Source organism: Canis lupus, chromosome 12 (genome assembly GCF_048164855.1).
Source record: "Canis lupus baileyi chromosome 12, mCanLup2.hap1, whole genome shotgun sequence".
Lineage (NCBI taxonomy): Eukaryota > Metazoa > Chordata > Mammalia > Carnivora > Canidae > Canis > Canis lupus.
In genome coordinates, this window is record NC_132849.1 from 40565057 (window position 1) to 40586501 (window position 21445).

Sequence of the window (21445 nt, forward strand, 5' to 3'; positions counted from 1 at the left end):
GTCGCTGTACCTATGTGTGTGGTTGTGAAAGGAACCATTTGCTATTTAGCTTGATGATGTCTAGTCAAAAGCCTGGACATGTGGTTATGATGCTTACCTGTCTGCCGACTCTCATGGCCGCCCACTTCACATCGTGCTGTGCTGAGGGCCCTTAACTCAGATCCTTAGTGTAAATGTCTAATGCCACCTAGAGTGTCCTCCATATGCCAGCTTCCTTTAAATACCCATTCATCAAAAAATAAATAAATAAATAAATAAATAAATAAATAAATAAATACATACCCATTCATCCATGTCACACTGTTTCCCTGGTTTTCTAGGAATCTGGACAGCAATCTCAATCTTACACCACTGAAGGTAGGTATCTGAAGGTTTGGTTGGCGAGCTTCATTGGCCGCATCCTATCCCCAAGAATTTCTATCTCCTTCTTACCTCAGCACGGAACAATGAAAACAGAGACACCATAATGGCCTGATGATGGCTCAAAGGATCAGGGCAGAGGGCAAAAGACCAAGCCTGAGCCAATCACCTTCCTTCCACAGGCTTTCGTGTTCCCATTCCCCTACAAGTTTTATCCGATTGCTGGATGAAGCTTCTGTCTCAGATCCGGGTGTGGGGAGCAGTTCTTGTGCCTTCACTGTACCAGATAGCTTCTTTCCCCAGAAATTTGATATTAACTATTTTCCTTTTGATCCAGGCAAGTCTTCCAGAAAGTGACTCTCAAGAAAGCATCTTCCACAAATATTCTCAACAGGTACAGTATTTACTTAGCACTTAGGGACCAGTGACAGAGGGACTGGAGGCAAGGAAACCTCTCCCAGACCCTTATCAGGGTACAGAGAGGAAAGTGACTTGGTGGGTCATTTTATCAGCCTCTCACCTTGGATGTCTCCAGAACTGATCTGGCTACCAAACCCTGGAGAGCAGTAGCACCCTAGTTGGGTGACATCTGGGATGGAGTGTAGAGCTTGGTAAGGGTGGGGCTGATTATAGGGGGGTGGTGGTATTTTAAATCTTTAAACAAGTAATTAGCAATACCCCCGAAAGCTTTCCTTCTGCTCTGCAACCTCCCTTGGCATCATTCCTCCCGGGAGCTAGCCAGCTTCAGAAAGCACCAATGGTGTTTTTCCTGCCAAGCCACCTATGTGCACAGAGGATTTTCTTAATGGTTTAATAAACCGTTATAAAGAACTCCTTGACTTGCCAAGATAAAAACAGCTGCCAAGGGCTTTGCACAATGGGCCTTTTTCCATTGATAGTCACGTTGGTTTGGGAAATGCAAAGTGATAGATAGATATGACCATGTGTACTATGCTGGTCTTGGGCCAGGCAAAGGCCAAGGACAGGAAGGATGCCAGGCATTCAGAGGGCTAATGGGGGTAACTAGGAGGCAGTTTAAAGGGAAATTATTCAGGCAGCCTGGGCCCAGAGGGAAAAACAAGGAAAAATGAAGAATGTGCCTGTCGTGAAGGGAATGTGTTTCAAGGAGCTGCTCAATATGGAATCAATAGTGGCCCAGGATTCAGGTCCATACATGGGCTGATTCAGAAGGCACTTCACTTGATGCAAGACAAGGTCTGTCCAGATGATTATCCCCAGCCTGTGAGCTCCCAAAGGCTCCCAAATGCGTCCCAAGGACGCATTCCTTGTCCCCAATATCTATCACTGTCCTTGGCACAGAGAAGGTGCTCAGTCAATCTGCATTGAATTAAGACAGATTAGCTTCTCCAGAGCAGATGTCCAAACTAAGTTTACTGCCCTGAAGCAATCAGCAGGACCTAATTAGGATACCTGAGACCAGGCTTCCTTCAGGGGCAGATGGCAAAATCCTCGACATGGTTCATGCACCTGCACATCTGAAATAAAAAATATAATTTGTCATTTGACAAATGGTACAGATTTCCTCTAATCAGGGTTTTTTCCAAACAACCACCAAATGTCTCTTCATAGAGGGTAACTGGTAGCCCAGATGGGGCCTTTGTAGGAATTAAAAGACACAGACAGCTTTGTGCCAACATGCACAGCTCGGAAGTGGAATAGGCTGAGCTACACCCCCTTCTCGCCCCTTGGCTGCACACCCTTGAACAGGACTGATGTAGCATCATTCTGCACAATCTGTAAACTATCCTCAGAGGTTCTATCCTCAAAGGAAAGATGAAAGCAAAATGGGCTCACTGAGTCTTCTCTCCTGACCTCTTGTATCTGTTTAGCCTTAAGTGAACGCGATGACATGGCTCCCACTCCCATGGGTTACCTTCCTCAGCCATGATGGTGGTGATGGTATTATAACTCAGGGTCTGCCTGGGAGAAAGGAAGGACATGCTCAGCCTCTGAGTCAAGTCATGTCCATCTGTCTACCATTTACTCCATTGGCAAACATGTACCAAATACCTAGGACGTGCCAAGTACCACACTAAGCATTGGGAATGCAAAGCCTCCATCCTCAGGGATCTTATGTTGAGGTGGTGGAGACAGATATGCAATTCTTTGGGTATTTGTTTAAGGCAACCCTCATCTCCATTCCTATCCTCATCTTCTCAAGCATTTTGGTGGTTCCTAGATGCAGGGACCAGGTAGGAGCTGTCCTAGGATAGAAGGAAAGAGACACGGTCCATGTCCCACAGCTACTTATATTCTAGTTGGTGACCCATGTAAGTTAGAGTTCCTTGCCAACTGCTCCACAAGTTAGGTGACATGATTCTTTTGAGGAAAACACTCTGTTGACGGTGGGCACACAATGCTGACTTTCCTGACATAACCCACCAATGAGATGTTGGAGGGATGACCTGAGGGCCAATTTCAAACACTGGCAGCATTTTTCATGTTCTCCCCTGAGGACAGGCTGTGGGGCTGCTTTCATTTTCATCTGGGTGGTGAGGCCAATCCTGGGGACAGCATGCCTGTCAGTCTATGGGGTGCCTGTTCTCAGAAGAACCCAACAGGTCACCTTCTTCCACCTGACCCAGTCCCACTCTACAAAGCCACTTGCTGAGGGACCTCACTCCAGCTCCTTCCCCCATGCAAAGCTCTCCCAGGGTGCTGATGACCCATCGTCTCCTCAGCTTTTAGCAGCCCGCACGTAAGAAGTGGCCACGCACAGCATGGCTCTGCTTCTCTGTGGAATCATCATGGAAGACACTGCCCATAAAGCTGCTCAATGTCCCTAGTAGAAAATTGAATGCAGCTAACAACTTCAGAAGTTTAGGCTAGGAAAAGTTTCTCTTCCCTCAGCCTCCATTGCTTCCTGTTTTTAATCCAAAGAAAAACCATGTCTTCCTCTTTGCTTCAGTGGCTAGGAAGACTAATGCTAAATGATGTGCTCAACTAGAGCAGCTTCTCTTAGCCTAGATTCCTGACACTTTCATTCTCTTCTATCTGTGCGAGCACACATACATGCTCATGCTCACGCTTACACACAATAGTCCTATTTTCTCTCCATCCCTCTCTGGATGCAGATGGGGAAACATACCTACAGGGCTGAGTTGATTCATTCAACACACCTCCTGAGAGGCTCCCAAGAGCCGGGTATGGTGAGGAGGAAGGAACTTCTGCTTTCAGTCCAATAATAAAAGAAGAAGTCAATGCAAGGTGACCCACATGTGGTAGCAAAGGTCAGGAGTGATGAGCACTACAGGCCTTCAGGGAAGGGAGCATCACCATGATCTGGAGCAATTGGGAAAGGCTTCATGACAGGCTGGATGGGTGCAGAACGGGAACAAAGGGCTTAGAAGTCTGAGGACTTCTACAGAGTAAGGCAGGCGTGCCCCTCAACTCCTGGACACACATGGATTCTTGCATTCTTCTCTTGTTCGGATCAGGGACTGTACATAGATGCCACCCAGCTTCAGAACCTTCTCAACCAGGAGTTTCTCAAAGGTAAGGTCAGACCCACAGGCCTACTGGCCCCAACATCATCCCCACTGCTGAGCTAGTCTAGTGTCACCCCCACCCCTGACATTTCCATTTTCTCTGTTCTCTACCCCCAGGAACTTCAGGGGACACATTCTCTTTGGATGAGTGCCGGAGCATCGTGGCTCTGATGGATGTATCCTTTGCTGTGCACAACCCCCTCCCCCACACTCCTGCAGCTCTAAGAGCCCATCTGCTCTGTGGGCTTCCCTGGGGGGTCTAATTAGGATGTTAGGAACGCTTTTCACTCGCATTGTTTTCTCCTCTTTGGTTCTAAGGGCTCACCAAAGAGCCTGGGTTCCTGTGGATTCTATGCTGACCCACCACCTCTCCTGAACAATCACAGCAACAGTGTCAACGGTTACCATCTATCAGGCATCTTGGCATGCCAAGAATAGTACTGGGATGTCCACTTTTCCTTGTAGTTCTTGCAATAACCCTTAGATAGAAGAAGTATGATCCCTCACAGAGAGAGAGAGGGGAGTCCAGAGAGGCTAAATAGTTTGTTAAGTAATCACACAGCCAGTCAGCATTTGTGCCAGGATTTGAAGAGTGTTCAGCCCCCCAAAATCTGTGTCCTAACATCATTCTGTACTACCTTCTGGCAGCACCAATGGGGGCTGTTTTCCTCCCACCCCTCCCCTTAACCACCCGGTGGGTCTTCACTTTCCTTATTCAACAAGCCCCAACTCAGTAAAGATAACAACCTCTGAAACTTGGAGAAAACGCCCCGGTCTACACAGCAGCTGTACCCCGTTAGTGTGGAGGCCGGGGCTGGAGCAATCCGTGGGCATGAGCAGCCGGGCTGGGGATTGAACCCAGGGCTCCCGACTCCTGTCCTGACTGCCGCCCCCCAGTGAGCCATTTCTCCCCAGGAGAGACTGGGCGTCTGCGGCCTCCCCGGGGTGAGACAGATCCCCGGCTCCTCCACTGTTAACAAGGCCCAGTTGGGAGGAGGCCGTGGTCGAGCCAGAGGGCCTCTTGAGGAAATCATAAATCAGGCCCCATCTCCGCTGGCCGTGGCTTGGAATCACCCGGTGACACTGCCCATGCCCTGCGGGTGAATCAGAGTGGCCCGCGGCCCCCCACAGCCCTGGACAGGTAACCCTGGGCTAGAGGCTGTCTGCCAGGCCCCTGCAAAGGCAGGTCTGTGCCCCCCCACCTCCCACCCACCGCTCCCCACCAGCAACTCCAAGGATGGGTTCTTCTCCTCACATTAGCTCTCATTAAACCTACTGTACTCCTCCGGGGTGAGCAGGGCTGGTTCTTGCGCCTTCCCTCCACTCACGTGCACCCTGGTGCTGCTTTAGGGGCTGCAGTGAGCCCTCGTGCTCCTCCCTCCTCTCCCCTGCCAGGGACCCCACTTCTCCTGGTGCAGGCCTTCTGGGCTTTGTCTTCCCCTGGCTGCGAGGGATGCTGACCCCCTTTTCTTGGGGCTGTTTCCTCCTTCTGGTTGTCCATTTTCCTTTGTAAAATAAAACGAAGCCAGGTCCCCACAGACACAGTGGGGTTGGCTAGGGTGGGGCCACATCCAGGTGACACTGGGCTGATGGTGTTACTAGTTTTTTTTTTTTAAGATTTTATTTATTTATGTATTCATGAGAGAGAGGGGCAGGCAGAGACACAGCAGAGGGAGAAGCAGGCTCCATGCAGGGAGCCCGACATGGGACTCGATCCCAGGTCCCCAGGATCAGGCCCTGGGCTGAAGGTGGCACTAAACCGTTGAGCCACCCGGGCTTCCCAAGATGGTGTTACTAGTTGATGGATGGACATGCTCCTGGCTCTGTCACGGGGCTTCTGCTCCCTGCATGCTGCACAGTTAACTCTTAACTTCCCACCAGCTGAATACAAATGGGCGGCTCGAGGAAGAGGAGTTTGCGAGGCTCTGGGGCCGCCTTGTCAACTGCCAGGTACCGGCATGTTCTCTTTTTGTCCAGCTTAGCAAATATCTACTGGGTGTCCCACATGCACAAGGTTGAGGGCTGTGAAAGAAGAGGAACCCAGCCCTGCCCTCAAGGAGGCTCACATTTTGTTCAGGGAGACTACACACACCACTAGAAGACACATGGCAGTGCCCGAGCAGCGGAGGAACGCTCTAGGAGGTTGAAGGAGAGAGGGGTCACTGTGAACTGTGGCTAAGGCCGCCAGCTAGCATCGCCCTCCCCACTTCTCCCCTGGCTCCCTGAGACATTCCCCCCAGTACACTTGTTCATCTCCCTCCCTTTCTGTCCATCTGCCAGTTAGGACAAAATCACAGAGGTAGCCTCAGCATGGCCTCACCATTGTTCCCAGGACAAGGTCTAACCTCATCAGCGGTGTACACAACATCCTTGAGCTGGGACCCTACTTTGGGGTCCAGGAGGAGCCTTTGTATTTATCCCACTCGCTCCTTTAGACCCCAGCTGTGATACTCTGAGGCTGGCCAGGACCATTCACCCCGACTGTCCAGCCTTTAGAGTCGCTTCCTGTGAGGTTTCACCTGCCACTAGGCCCAAGTTACTTCCCTCTCAGCTTCTAATGCTTGAACCCACAATAATGTGATAAAGTGTTCCCACGGGGCTATACAAGGATGTATCACCTGTCCCTGGCAGGGTCATTTGGCTTCTCACAGGGCATCGTAATGGCTGGTATGTCTCCCACCCACCATTAGACTGCAGGGCAGGGGCTTCCTCACATTCATCTGCTTCCCCCAGCATCTTTCTTAATGTCTAGTATACAGCAGGCACTCAAAAATGCTGAACAAATGACCAAACTAATGATTTACCAAACGAGTGAATCCCAGTTGAGAGCTTTCTTTAGACTCACCAAAACCAAATAAGGCGCCCAAACTCGTTCTTGGGCTGCTATTTCATAGTAACTGTTGCCCTGTGGGCCTGGGTCACACACCTGCTGGGGGTAGGTTGCCTTGGAACAACTCCTGCGGGGCGGCTGAGCAGAGACCCAGATGGGAAGCCTGAGTCTGGTCGTGTGGCAACTGCATGCTTCCTCCCAGAAAGTCACCTGTCCGAGCTCCTATTTGTCACCCAGGAAGTGTGGTGTTGATCAGGATTCCGATGAAAACCAGGGAGAGATAGAAAAGTCCAGGGTGCACAGAAAGCCACCATCTCCTGGGGCTGGGCCAGGACCCAGGACACAGCACCCACCTGCCTGCTATACAAGCACTCACTACCGTGCAAGGCATGTTCCTAAGCTCTTTGTAACGATGTGCTCCTTGTCCCTAGCAGCAGTCCTGTAAGGCAGGTACTGTACTTGCTGCTGTGCTGCAGGTAGGGAAACCGAGGCCTGGAAAGATTAAGTCACTCGAGACTAAGTCATTTAAACCCAGTGGTTTGGTTGCAAAATCTGTGCTTTTAACCACCACCTGAAACAGTCTTGAGCACTCTACACCTCCTGAATGCAGCAAGCTGCCCCGTGTCAGGAGCCCAATCTAGGAGGTAGGGAAGGAAAGAAAGGGGGTTGGGAGAGAGGAACCCCCAGCCCCACAGCGGGTAGCCAGGGTGGTTGGCTTCACCAGGCAGAGCCCACTCCTGCCTCCCCGGGCACTGAGCTGAGCTGGCTCTGAGCTGGAGCCACTCCTGGTGTATTGAAGCAGTCTCCAGGGATGAAAAAAGGGATTTCTAGGACCCCTCTCTACCCGGGACATCCTCTTTAAGGTGACCGAGGGCACTCATATGGACTTCTTGCTTCCTTTCCCAAATTAGAGTGTTTTCCAGATCATCCAGAAGCGCTCTGGAGTTTTTCTGGGTTTGGATTTGTGGAAGGCTATGACGGATACAGGTAAAGCAGGGGCCTCCCAGTGCCGTCATGATCGGGGGCAGTGGTAATGGTGATGTGTGTGTGTGTGTGTGTGAGAGAGAGAGAGAGAGAGAGAGAGAGAGAGAGAGAGCAGTGCCCACCACTCACGTGCTGTAGGCAAGGCTGGTGCAGGAGAGCTGGGTAGTCAGGAGAGAGCGGATGTCAGCCTTGGTGTTCTCCCTTGATTTCCACCAGCTTCTGTGGGCTTCTAGGCTCAGGACTCAGACACCATCCTCCCCAACCTAAGATCTCCTGTGCCAGTCAGTTTTCCCAATTACCTTTTGTCTCCAAACGGCTCTGTGTGAAAATCACCCCACATCACTGATACCCCACCAGAACTCAAGCTTGCTTTAGAGACACTTCCATCCCAACATGTGAGCTGTCAGGGTTAAACACCCACGAGCAGGTGGATGTGCTCTCCTCACAGGGCGTTTGGAGCCAAGTGCAATCAAATGGCATGTGTCTACTTCAAGAAGGCAAGAGCATTCTGTCCTGGGATGATGATAAGGAGACTGTAGGGTGCCTAAGAGCTTCAGCTCTTTCAGGGAGAGCTCGTACTTATGTCATCTTGTTTAATTGTCTGAGTTACTCTGTGAGCAAGAGTCATTGTCTGTCCTGTGCCAGTGGAGGAAATGGATCACCAGAAGGTTAAGTCAGGAAGCACATCTTCCTGGAGAAAATGTAGGATCGGATTCCCTTAGGTAAATGATGGGAGGAGAGGCTCCATGGTTCCTCCTCCTATGGCTCCCAGAGGGGAGGGCAGGGAGAAGCGTCTTCCTACCTTAGCATCTGTTCTCCCCTTAATTCTTCATAGCAGAGAGCAGTGGTTCTCAAACTCAAGTGTGCACTGGAACCATCTGGAAGCTTTCTAAAGCACAGATTGATGAGCTTCATCCCTCACCCCAAATCTCTGATTCAAGAGGGCTTGAGTGGGGCTCAAGAATTTATATTTCTAAGAGGTTTCCAAGTGAGGCTGATGCCCTTTGTCTGGGGACCGTACATTGAGAACCCTGGAATAGTTATAGAAAGATGAAATCGTATAGGAGACCGCACTAATGACTCCAGAATAATAAAAGGGAGACAGATAGAGAAGAGTTGGAATCCAACTAGAAATTCTCCAAGGACCAAGTAGATAACTGAAAGGGGTAATGGAGTTAACCGTAAGAAAAGAGGGTGATTTTTGAATGTGACAAGCTCGAGAGTGCAGGCCTATCTAACCAAAGGCATTCAAATTCATATTTTATTAATGCTGCTGGAGAAACCAGATGTCTCTGGTGCATGGGGCCCATGGACCACCAGGCTCACCCCCTTGATGGATGGTTTGGCTTGCAAGGGTCTGCTTGTCCTCCAGAGCTTGTAGACATGGCCATCTGCCAGTTTGCTGTTGTCTGCTTTGGGGTTGGTGCCTCCTGGAGCTCGTAACTAGAGGTGCAAGACAAGCAGGCCTGAAGAAACCAAGGTGCCTGTGTGTTGCCCACCTGTAGCCACCTTCTGAGCATGGTCTCCTCTCTGAGGACCAGCTTCTTTCCTGATCTACCAACTTAGGACTTAATCTCCCACTTCCAGGAACCATACTTGCTCACACTAGCAGCATTCACACCTAAGACCCACAGGCAGTCCTGGGGTTGAGAAACAAGGTCATTTTAAGGTCACCAGCAGAGACAGGCCTGACAAAGGCAGGGCTGGGAGCTTCCAGGTGTTCTGGAAGCTCCCAGTTCACATGGGAATTATCCAATGATTGTGAAGGCTGATGTCTCCAGAGCAGTCAGTGTCTTGACTATCTGAAGTTGATATCTGGCCAAGCTCTAGTACAGTGTCACTGGGGCCCAGCAGCCAACAAGAAGGAGGCAGCTAGAGAACCAAGAAGTGGACTGAATGGGCCCCTGAGCCAAACTGAATAGGGAACAGTGGTGGAAGGCCACCACTCCAGGAAGGTTGCTCAGACTTGGCACATCAGAGGACCAGACCTGCTAGCACCCAGCCTCCTCCCACTCACTAACCCACCCCGTGGCCCAGATTTCCTTGCAGGGACCTCCATCAGCAATGAGCTACTGGATCTCATGATCCTCCGGTACAGTGACAACAGCGGCCGGGTCAGCTTCCCTAGCCTGGTCTGCTTCCTGTTGCGACTTGAAGCCATGGCAAGTAAGTGTCACCTGGGGGACATCCTGGAGACCTTTGCAATGACCAAAAAACACAGGAGAGGATCAGGAATGCACTTCTGTCCCAAGGCCTGGGCAAGACCTCAGGTGCAGGGTGGGCTGGGGTCTTGCTCCAAGAGGCAGAGCCAACATTAGCCTGTGTAATGGTGGAGTTGGCTGGGTCCCCTGGGTCCCTTCTACACTCTTTCTGTCCAGGACATTCCCTTATTTCAGGTCTCTTATTTCCTCATCACCCTACTTACTGCCTCTTTCAGAAACCGGTTATTTTAACTCACTGAGTTCCCTCTCCATGTTGTTTATGGTTTAAACCTACTCCATAGTCTTGCAATGGATGATTGGGGTCTCTGCTGAAGGAATCCACACACAAGTGAATAGGTGAGGGCAGGAGGCTCCAGAAATTCAACTATGTATGTCAGATGTTTGGATACTTCTTAGCAGCCTACCCTTTTTTTTTCAATGAAGTCCTATGTAAAACCCCAAGCCATAATATATCTCGAGAGTTGTGTTGGGGTAGAAGTGGGGTCTTGCCTTATCCTAATCCTCACCCCATTCCTAGCAAGAGGCACCTCTGTAAACTCCACAGCTCTGAGACAAATAAAGACTGAGAGAACAGAGCCCTGGAAGCATAAAACAAAGAAGGACGAGGCATAAACTTCCAGAGATTTCTCAGTTGGACAAGGGAGCTTCCTGAAACTGTGCCCATAGAATACTTTATAACACAGACCCACATATCTCCTCAGCCATATACAGAAAAGTGCAGAGTGCAAGGGCACTAGAAGAGGGAGAGGTGAGTGAGGACCAGAGCAGTCAGAGAAAGCTGTCCCATAGGTGTGGGGTTTGGCTGAGAAGAGACAAGGAGGGAGGCCAGGCACACTGGAGAGAATGAGAGAGTACGCAGAAACACCGTGTTTGCTTTTATTTCCCTTGGCCTCTCCTGATTCCTCTCTTCCTCTTTAGAGACTTTCCAGAACCTCTCCAAGGATGGAATAGGACTCTACCTGACAAAAATGGAGGTGAGGTACCTTCCTGTCCCAGACACAGGGCACAGTCTCAGGCCACCTCTCCTGATTCCAAGGAGCATTTTTCTCCCTGGGGATATTGGATAGTCTGTCAAAGGCCAGCCAAGCTGCCGGCCCCCCTGCCTCCAATTACTGCCTTTATATATTGCTGGCTGCCAAGGCTGCTTTAGGATCTTGGCAGACAGATTTTATTTTTTTCCAATAGCTTAATAAAGCAGAGGATTATGTGGGAGTCATAAATCCAGGAGGGAACTGAAGAACACCTGCTGAGCTCACTGTACATCAAACTTACTCCCAGTGAGCTTTAGAAAGAGCCTCTGGCCCAGCCAGCTGGTCAACCCCAGCTATCCCTCTCTCTGTCTAGCTACTCAAGTAGCAAAAGATACGCTGTAATGGGGGCTTGAGGCTTCCTTCTGGGGTGGAATTAGCTGGAAATGTTGAGATCTCTGAGACTAGACTGAGAGGGAAGAGGGTACCATTTATCCTGCTCTGTATTAAGGGAACGAATTTAAAGCTATGTCATAATGAAGATGCTTATTTCTCAGTGGATGAACCTGGTCATGTACAACTGAAGCAAGGAGTAGAGCAGACCCCAGAGTCCAGGTAAGACATGGCAGCTCTAGAATCATTTCCTTCTAGAAACACATTTCCTCGTCTCCCCCAAGACTGCACACTAGACTCTTGCCCTGGAAACAGCCTCCCTAGAGATTATAGAGTCCTTATCTGTGTGAACCAACGCTCAACCTCTCAGGGCCCCTGAATTTCAAAGCCAGTGCTGTAGGCTTCAGCCAAGCCATGGATCGAATGAGCAGTGGGCATTTATGAAAGAGTGTGGCCTGAAAGTCATGAGTGAGAGATTTAGAATTCTTATTTATTCACTTATTTTTATTGAGCTATAATTGACTTTTAATAATGTATTAGTTTTAGGTATACAATATAATGATCTGATATATGTATATATTGTGGAGTGATCACCATAGTGAGTCTGGTTAACATCCATCACTGCACACAGTTACACAGTTTTTTCCTTGTGACGAGAACTTTTATGATTTACTCTTAGCAACTTCCAAGTACATATGCAATACAGTATTGTTAACTATAGTCACAGCTCTGAACATCACATCCCCAGGACTTAATTATCTTATGATTGGCAGTTTGTACCTTTAGACCATCTTTTGCCCACCCTTCCACCTCCTACTTCTAGGAACCATCGATCTGTTCTATCTATGAGTTTTGTTTTTACATTCCACATATAAGTAAGATCATGCAGCATTTGTCTTTCTCTGATTTATTTCACTTACCATAATGCCCTCAAGGTAGGTCCCTCCGTGTTGTCCTTTTCTGTGGCTGAATAATAGTTCTTTGCATTAAAATAGATTTTCATCATCCATCCATCTGTTTGGTGGACACTTAGGTTGTTTCCATGTCTTGCCTGTTGTAAGTAATGCTGCAGTGAACATGGGCTGCACATAACTTTTTAAGTCGGTGTTTTTGCTTCCTTCAGATAAATACCCAGAAGTAGTTGCCAGATCATATGATAGTTCTGCTGTTAATTTTTTGAGGGACCTCCATACTGTTTTCAACAGTGGCTGCATCAATTTACATCCCCATCAAGAGTACACGAGGGTTCCCTTTTCTCTACAGCCTTGCGAACACATGTTATATCTTGTCTTTTCTCAAATAGCCATTCTAACCCGTGTGAGGTGATAACTCACTGTGGTTTGGATTTATACTTCCCTGATTACTAGAATGTTCTACCTTTTCATGCACCTGTTAGCCATTTGTATGTCTTCTTTGGAAAAATGTCTCTTGGTCTTACTTGATTATTTTTGCTTTTGTCGCTTTGGCTTTTGGTGTCAAATCTAAAAAGTCATTGCCAATACCGACGTCAAGGAGCTTATCCCCAATGTTTTCTTCTAGGAGTTTTATGGTTTCAGGCCTTACATTCAAGTCTTTAATCCTTTTTTTTAGTTGGTTTTTGTATGTGGTGTAAAATAGTGGCTCAGTTTCATTCTATAATTCTTAATTTGAAATTCCAAAGAGGAAAGGAAGGCAATCACTCATCACAGGAAAGGCTAATGTGTGGAGCAGTAGAAATGATCAGACCCTGGGGAGATGAGAACTGGGTCCAGCCTCAGATCTACCATTGCCTCACTGTGCAGCTGTTCACACATCTGTAGGCATCATCAACATCTATACCTCTAGCATAAGCGTGCTGAAAAATTAATGCCCATGTCACATTTCTTCTACATGATTATTTTCAGGGAACAGACTCTAGAGATACATAGTCCATACCCCAGACTACTTTAACAGCAGCCCCAACAATCTGCCAGAACCTTCCAGGACTGGGGTGCTCAAAATTTTGTGTTCCCCATTGTTGGATATTTCCAGGTGTTAGGTGGTTTTTGTTTTGTTTTGTTTTGTTTTGTTTTTAATCTCGAGGCAACAATCTATTTCCCTGGAACACCCCTCCCGCCCCCATGCTTCAAGTTCTACTCTGGACCACTGTAGAAAAAAGACTGCACGTGCCAGACCTTCACATACTTGCAGACAACTCTGCTGCCTCACCAAGGCCTGTCTTTTTTTTTTTTTTAAAGATTTTATTTATTCATGAGAGACACAGGGAGAGAGAGACAGGAAGAGTCACAGGCAGAGGGAGAAGCAGGCTCCATTCAGGGAGCCTGATGTGGGACTCGATCCCAGGACCCCAGGATCAGGCCCTGGACTGAAGGCAGGCGCCAAACCGCTGAGCCACCCAGGGATCCCCAAGGCCTGTCTTTTTACTTAGTCCTCTTGATTCTTATCTGAGACCTATTGGTGGCCTTTTCTATATGCCAATGTCCCTTTGAAATACACAGTTCTGCTATGCAGCAGTCTTGTAATCAGCATATTTGGGGACCCTATAATTTTTGTAGGGCATTTGTTGAATCTCCCAACTGTGTACCTTGAAATCAAGAGACAGACACTCTCTCCATAAAGAAATGATATTTTAGCATTAATATTTCCTGATGAACTCTTGGTGCTTCTTAATAAATACAAGTTAACAAACATTCGGAGATCAAAGTTAATTAGATTCACCTGTATTTTCTTGAATTCTCCTTTCATATCTTTTTAAAAAATAGGGCATTTGAATATTTCCCATTTCTAGTCTGCCTGATTTCCTATTCCAATCTGCATGCTTTCTAATGTCAGGAATGATTCTTCAATTGTATCTTTAAGCTAATTTAGCATGCAGGACCTAAAGCTTGAACTTTTAAAATAACTGGACTGTTTCTCATTATCCTCTCTCCTATATAGGGTCCCAATTCCCTCTCAACTAATTTTTCTATACTTCCTGTTCTGAACATTGTGTAAGAAGGAAGTATAATATAAGATGCATGGTTATGTGTGTTTCAGTCTTTTTCATTAACACCTGTCATCATCATCCCTAAGAGTGCTCCCTATCTTCCTTATTAATCACTGCCCTCTGACATCATATTCTTAAAGTAGATCCACTCACTCTTGGGTGATGGGTTGCTATGCAGAACTGGAGGCAGGAAGATAAAGAAGTTCTGCTTCCAAATCTACAAACTCACCTTCATCTATAACCATCTCCCACCTTCCTCCTGTTGTGCTAGAGGGCGTATGTCTCTGAGGATGTTCTGGATCTCATTACCTTCTCCCTTCATAAGGACCCAATAGAATGAATTCTCTCCTCTGTATTCTGAATACTAAATCTCTCATCTGGAGTCTTCCAACTCCCATCAAAACATGCTTATTCTTTAAATTTCCTCCATCCGTATTCCCTTCCAGCTACAACTCCCTCTCCTCCCTTTACAACCAAACTTCATATAAGAGCTAATTGTCTCCACATCTTCTCCTCCCACATTCCCCTCCAAATTACTTCAATTTGGATTTCTCAGACATCATCTCTCTCCCTGACTTTTGCATTGGCCCCCTATCTGATTTTCCTATATCCACTTCCTTCGCTCAAGTTAATTTCCTACAGTCTAAGCACACTTTTTAAAATTCACATCCAATCATTGCATTCCCCTTGTTAAAACCCTTCAACATCTTCCTATCTACTATTCAGGAAAAGTTTAAAGTCATGAACGTGGCCTGTATCACCTGGCCTCTGCCCACTTACCTAACCATACCTTGCATCTCTCCTTCCTGCATTCTACTTCCACCATGCCAGCATTACCTTTTTTCCCCTCCAATGTTTCATTCTTTTCCCAATCTCAGGTCCTTTGCCCCTACTGTCTGCTCAACCCTAAGGTTAGTTATATAAGTCCTGATCTTTCGTGCCTTAACCGCATTGGGTTCTCATATTATTTACTCACTATCACACTGCCTGGATCATGACATTCAGAACCCTTTATTGTTGTATTTACCCACTCATTATGTTTTCTAGGGCCTTATTGAAATGTGATTCACATATCATATGGTTTATCCATTTACGATATAGAGTTCAGTTGCTTTCAGTGTAGTCACAGAGCCATGCAACCATCACCACAATATAACTTTAGAACATTTTTGATCACCGCACAAAGGAACCCCATGTCCAACAGCAGTCACTTCCTATGTTTGCTCTACCTTCTAGTCCTGGGAAACCACTAATCTGCTTTCTAAATCTATTGATTTCCCTGTTCTGGACAGTTTACATAATTGGAGTCCTGTAACATGTGATCTATTTCTTTCGTCCATGTGGTAGTATGTATCAAGATTTCATTTCTTTTTAGTGCCAATTTCTTTTTAGTGATGTTTCATTTTGTAAGTATACCATCTTTTATTCATCCATTCATCGGTTGATGGACATTTATTTAGGTTGTTTCTACTTTCTGCCTGTTGTGGATAATTCTGCTATGGTTGTTTGTATACAGGTTTTTGCATCGATATGTTTGCATTTTGCTTGTGTGTATACTGAGGAGTGGAATTGCTGGGTCATGATAACTCTTGTGGTAACATTTTTAGGGAATGCTTTCCAAAGCCATTGCACCATTTTGCACTCCCACGAGCAGTGAATGAGAATTCTGACTTGTCTGCATCCTTGCCAACTTGTCATTTTTATTATAGCCGTCCTACAGAGTGTAAAGTGAGAGCTCATGGTGGTTTTGGTTTGCAGTTCCTTGACTGCTCATGATGTTGAACATCTTTTCAGTGCTACTGACCATTTGTATATCTTCCTTGGAGAAATGTCTATTCAGGTCCCTTGTTCATTTTTAAATTGGTTTATTTAACTTTTTTTAACCTACTTGTCAGAGTTCTTTATATATATATATATATTCATTCTAGTTATAAGTCCCTTATCACCTATGTGATTTTCAAAGATTTTCTTGCATTGTAGGTTGTCTGTTAAGTTTCTTGGTTATATCATTTATAGAACACAAGTTTTTAATTTTGATGAAGCCCAATTTACCTACTTTTTTGTGTCACTTGAAACTTTTAGTGTTATATACAAGAAATCATTACCTCATCTAAGAACATGAATATTTACTCCTGTATTTTTCTCCTAAAAGTTTTCTAATTTATCTAATACATTTAGGTATTTGATCCTTTCTGAGGTATTTTTTTTTACATGGTGTGATGTAGAGTCCAACTTCATTCTTTTGCAAGTGTATATCCAATTGTCCCAGCACCTCTTGTTGAAAAGACTCTTCTTTGCCCCATTTTATTGTCTTAGCACCCTTTTCAAAAGTCAATTTATCATAATGTAAGGATTTATTTCTGAATTTTCCATTATGTTCCATTGATCTATATGTCTGTCCTTATGCCAGTACCACATTGTGTTGATTACTATAGTTTTGTAGTAAGTTTTGAAATCAGGAAGCATGAGTCTTCCAGCTTGGTTTCCTTTTTCAAGATTGCTTTGGTAATTCTGGGTTCCTTGCTTTTACATATGAATTTTAAGATCAACTTGACAAATTTTGCAGGAAAAAAAAGGCAGCTGAGATTTTGATAGCAATTACATAAATCTGTAGATCAATCCAGAGAGTATTGTCAACTTCACAATCTAAAGCCTTCTGGTCTGTGAACATGAGACTTCTCTCCATTGTTTTAGTTTTTTATTTCTTTCAGCAATGTTTTATTGTTTTCAATGTAGAAGTTCTACACTTCCTTAGTTCAATTTATTCCTAAGTATTGTATTTTTGATGCTATTATAAATAATATCATTTTCAGATGTTTCATTGCTAATATATAGAAATAAAATTGATTTTTGTATATTGATCTTACATTCTTCTACCATGCTGAACTCATTTATTAGTTCTAATGGTTTTTAGGGGATTCCTTAGGGTTTTATATCCATAAAATCATGTCATCTGTAGAACTGCAAGTAGTTTTATGTCTTCCATTCCAATCTGGATGCCTTTTTTATTTTTCTTACCTAATTTTCTTGGCTAGAACTTCTAGGACAATGCTGACTAAAGGTGAATAAAGCAGACACCTTTGTCTGCTTGGTGTTCCTGATGTTGGGAGAATACACTCTTACCAATAAGTATAATGTTACCTGTGGGATTTTCATAGATTCTATTTGTCAAGCTGAGGAAGTTCCCCCTCAATTTGTAGTTTGCTGATTCAACACACTTTTAATTACTTGCTTGATGTCTCTATTCCCTGCTGGACTGTAAGCTTAGGTATGTCTTTTTGTTGCTATCTCTTAGCACGCCGCAAAAAGCCTGGCATAGAGGAACCACTCAATAACAATTTCCCAAATGACTGAAAGAAATTGCCCTTTCAGGTTCATGTCTTCCTTTGTTTGTTCTTGTCCCAATTTTTATAAATGTTGTCTTCAACCCAGTTCTTCCTGCCATCAGCTATTTGTCTATTTCTTGCCTACCAGGATTACTGGAAAGCAGATAATTAACATTACCTTGTTCTAATCTCTAGGACGTCATGCTATATATATTTTTATAAAAGGCTTATTGTCTGACCTGTTGATCCTCTCATCCTTTTGAAAACTGCTTCCCTGAGTCCAGGGCACATTTCAACTCTGCCCAACACCCCTTTGTTTTGCTACTATGAAGTCAAAGTTACCTTCTTCCAGGATTTCCATCACTCCCAGGTTAGCAAAGAGACTCTCACTATTGGCCAGCATCCAATCCAGAGAAAAGTTCCCTTTCCTTGTTCATCTGACCCTCTGGGCAATGAAGCTGTCACTAGAACAAGTGAAGGCCTTGTCAGATGAGCTAAGTGAGCTTCTCCCCTGAGGTTGGGGTTGCTAAAGCCTCTTCATCAGCCTGCTTAGACCCACCAGGCAAGCTGGCATGTACTCCCATTGGGAGAACACTTCTGTTCCTCTCTCTCTCATCTCCAACCCATCTGTTCTACTCTCACTTAATAAATTAGGATATAGAAGTGTGTAACCAGACAACTCTTCTTCCTCCCCTCCCATCATACCTATTTCTTTTGAATGAAGCATGTACCCCCATTGTCATATTGCAGGCAATGTTTAGGTCAAAAAATGCTAATGCTCAATGTATTGGTATATGATGCTTGGAGAATTAAGGCTATTGTTGCCCTTATCTGCTTTCAAGTCCAGAGTAAGTAAGTAAGTAAATCAGTAAGGTGTAAGTCACACTCTGCTGAGAGTTTGTCTAGCTAATGTCATCTACATTCATGTTGGTCTACTCTCAGTATGGCAATAAAGTGCCTTACTCTAACAAGGTTATTATTTATAACAGTTTACTACTACATGGAAGTAAACTGTCCTAAGGAATGGGCCATTTTATCCTACTCTGCATGAAGGTGACATCTCCTATTCTGCTTACCAAAGACATTCTTTTTGAGAGTTGAGAGTCTGGATTTGCTTCCAGGGAGGTGAAACTCTCTACTGCCTTGGCCAACATACACCTGGTGATTACTATAGAACCCAGCATATCCAGCCTTCCAAATCTGGCTTTTAAAAAGAACTGTATCCAACTAGAAAAAAAAATGACTTGAATACTCCAAGGGCATAAACCAAGAAGGAGGAAGAGTTGGCATCCAGGAAATAGGATCCAGTACTAGACCCTTCACTAACTAGGGAAGTCCCACAGAAAGAGAGAGGAAGAAGACCAACAGGGAGCAGAGTCATCTTTGGGGAAAATGGACCCAGTAGTTTACCTGATTACTTAATCATGGGTAAAATTGTGCTCAGAAGGATTTTAAAATTTTGCTGGAGAAATTTTGGAAGAATTATTAGGATAATGACAGAGACTAAGCAGATTTTTTCAATGAGGTAATTATTAACTCCTGAAGAACAAAGAGTTATAGAAAAAAAAGAAGTGATCCTGGAGTATTTTTTCACTCAGCAGTGAACTTGTACATACATAATTGTGATAAAATAAAAATGGAATATGGATTTAACAAAAAAATGTGACATAAATATATTGGAGAATGGAGGGGAGAAGTGCAGGTATAGAATGAGTTAAGAGCATGCCAGCCCAATTTCCCAGCATAAGAAGTCAGGCAATTAATCATGGACAAGTCCAGGGGTAACTGTGCAGGCATATCATAGGGAAATATTGAGGTACACATCAAAAGAAAGAGTCTGGAAAGAGGAATTTAGGGCATGAATGGGACAGAGGACTGCTGTTTTTTTCTTTCTGCCTTATTATACCGTTTTAAAATTCTACATGCTAGGCTGGACTTTTATGAAAAATAAGCAAGCTAGTAAATAGACTGAGAAAAGAGTTTTTAAGATTCAAGAAGAAAGAGATAGAGAAGAATCAAGTCTTAACCACAAGGCCAGGAATGCTAGCTGATTATAGTTGTAGCAAAAATGTCCACGCAAGAACATCACTTTAATCCAAGAGATGTACACTTGAGAAAAGCCACTCTTCTACAGCAGACCTTAGCTCTGCTGAAACAGAGGAAAGAGCTGCTGTCATTCTAGGTGCTCCTGGTCTCAGCCCTTCCAGCCTGCCCAGAAGGTCAGAAGAACATCTCCCAAACTTACCCTCCTTTCTGACACAGGCGCTCAGGTGCTCAGTGTGCCAGTTTGGACTAAGGACAGAGTAGGTGGTGGGTAGGGTGCCCCCGAGGAATTTTGGAGAAGGAGGTGGAGATATTCCTGCCCACTGGGGAGCCATGGAGGTGATGGAGCTGGTCCAGCCTCAACATCAGGTGGTACATACACTCCCTCTGTTGTCTCGTGATCCCAAACAGTATCTGTGGGAATGGGTCCAGGCCCCTGTGGTCACTCAAAGGAAGCAAAGCTTCTTTACTCACCTGGCCTTCTGCATTTGAGCATCTGTGCTTTCTCTAGGACAAGCTCCCAGTGATCCCTCAAGAATTTGGCTCTCATCACAATAATCTGCCCCCATGATTGTGATACGATGAAACCTGCTCTCCCTGAAATGTAGTCAAAGCTGCCTTCAAGGAACCAGGGCCAAGTCTTCAGCTGGGTCAGGCCCTAGTAAGCCTGAGGTCCCAGAGCAGATCCCCTGAACACTTCAGGACACCAGCCTCGGATACCCTGGAGGATGAAGCAGATGTTCCATTGTGTGGAAGAAGGAGAGAAGCTTCATCTCGGCTGCCTCCCTCCAGTCCAATTCATTTCTAGGAAAAGCCAGAATAAGCCAGTCTGCCCACCCACAGGGTGCTGGGGGCAACATGGGCACAGTCCGCTGGGCATTGCAAAATAATCATACTTCCCGCTGTCTGTATCCTGATTGTTTCACAGCCAAATGGCAAAATAAAGCACAGTTCCTATAAAGGTTTTGGACTCTGTGACAAATAGGATCATAATTCTGGATAAAAAAATGTTTGGGGAAGGAGAAATCCAGCCAGCAAGGCCAATGTCTCCATCCCTCTTTATTCATAAAGTTCTCTCTGAAAGAGCTTGGCCCACTACATCATAGACGAGTTTCCAGAGAGTAACCAGACCAGATCCCACTCAGGAGAATCTGTGGTTTGAGGCCACATTCCTGGAAGCATTCCCCAGTGGGAGAACCCTTACAAATATGTGTGTCGAGAGGACAGGAGGGAGGAGACTTTCTGAGCTGACACCATCAGAAGGCAGATGGTGTAGGGCAGGGATACGCCGTTGCAAACACCCGTGCTCAGGAATAAGGTCAACATTGGGAGGCGGACTCATCCTGGTACGAAGGACAAACATCAACTAACCTGCATCCCACAGGGCCTGATGCAAAGTGTTCATGATCATTTCGGCAGCATAGCAGGGACAGATGCACAGCAAAGCTTGGGGTCATCTTGCCTCCTTAACCAGTAATGGTTATCAGCATGGACTTAGGAGGTAGAGCTAATGCCTGAGGACCCTGAGTCCCGGGCTGTCAGACTGCTCTCTTAAGTAAGATTCCCTGCATGCAAAACACTGGTACCAACAGATAACAGACTCTGCTAAAAACCATGAGATGGCAGTTGGGGAGGGGGGCGCGGTGCTGGTGCCCAAAAGAATGAATGAGCCACGTCCCGCAGGACTTCACCTGAACATCCAGGTGGGAAACCCAACAGACCTGCACACTTTGCTGCCCCAACTACATGTCACCCCAGACTCCTGGGCCTGCTTTGGTACTGGGAGACAGGGCCCAGGGTTGGCCATGCCTCCTCTGTCCCGCTGGATTGGTGCCCATAGGACAC

At 45.8% G+C, this 21445-nt stretch overlaps 1 protein-coding gene across 3 annotated transcripts in view; it reads left to right on the top strand.

The window, feature by feature from the left end:
* The window catches only part of CAPN13 (calpain 13), a 78436-nt gene extending 57875 nt beyond the window's left edge, over nt 1-20561 (top strand). For all 3 annotated transcript variants that reach the window (XM_072770628.1, XM_072770629.1, XM_072770630.1), the window contains 10 exons: nt 321-357; nt 698-754; nt 3819-3876; nt 3987-4045; nt 5751-5819; nt 7611-7686; nt 9721-9849; nt 10824-10879; nt 11431-11488; nt 20112-20561. In XM_072770628.1, the coding sequence (XP_072626729.1) occupies nt 321-357; nt 698-754; nt 3819-3876; nt 3987-4045; nt 5751-5819; nt 7611-7686; nt 9721-9849; nt 10824-10879; nt 11431-11457 (568 nt within the window). In that variant the 3' untranslated portion in view covers nt 11458-11488; nt 20112-20561. The remainder of the gene's footprint in view (nt 1-320; nt 358-697; nt 755-3818; nt 3877-3986; nt 4046-5750; nt 5820-7610; nt 7687-9720; nt 9850-10823; nt 10880-11430; nt 11489-20111) is intronic.
* The last annotated feature ends 884 nt before the right edge of the window (nt 20562-21445 follow it).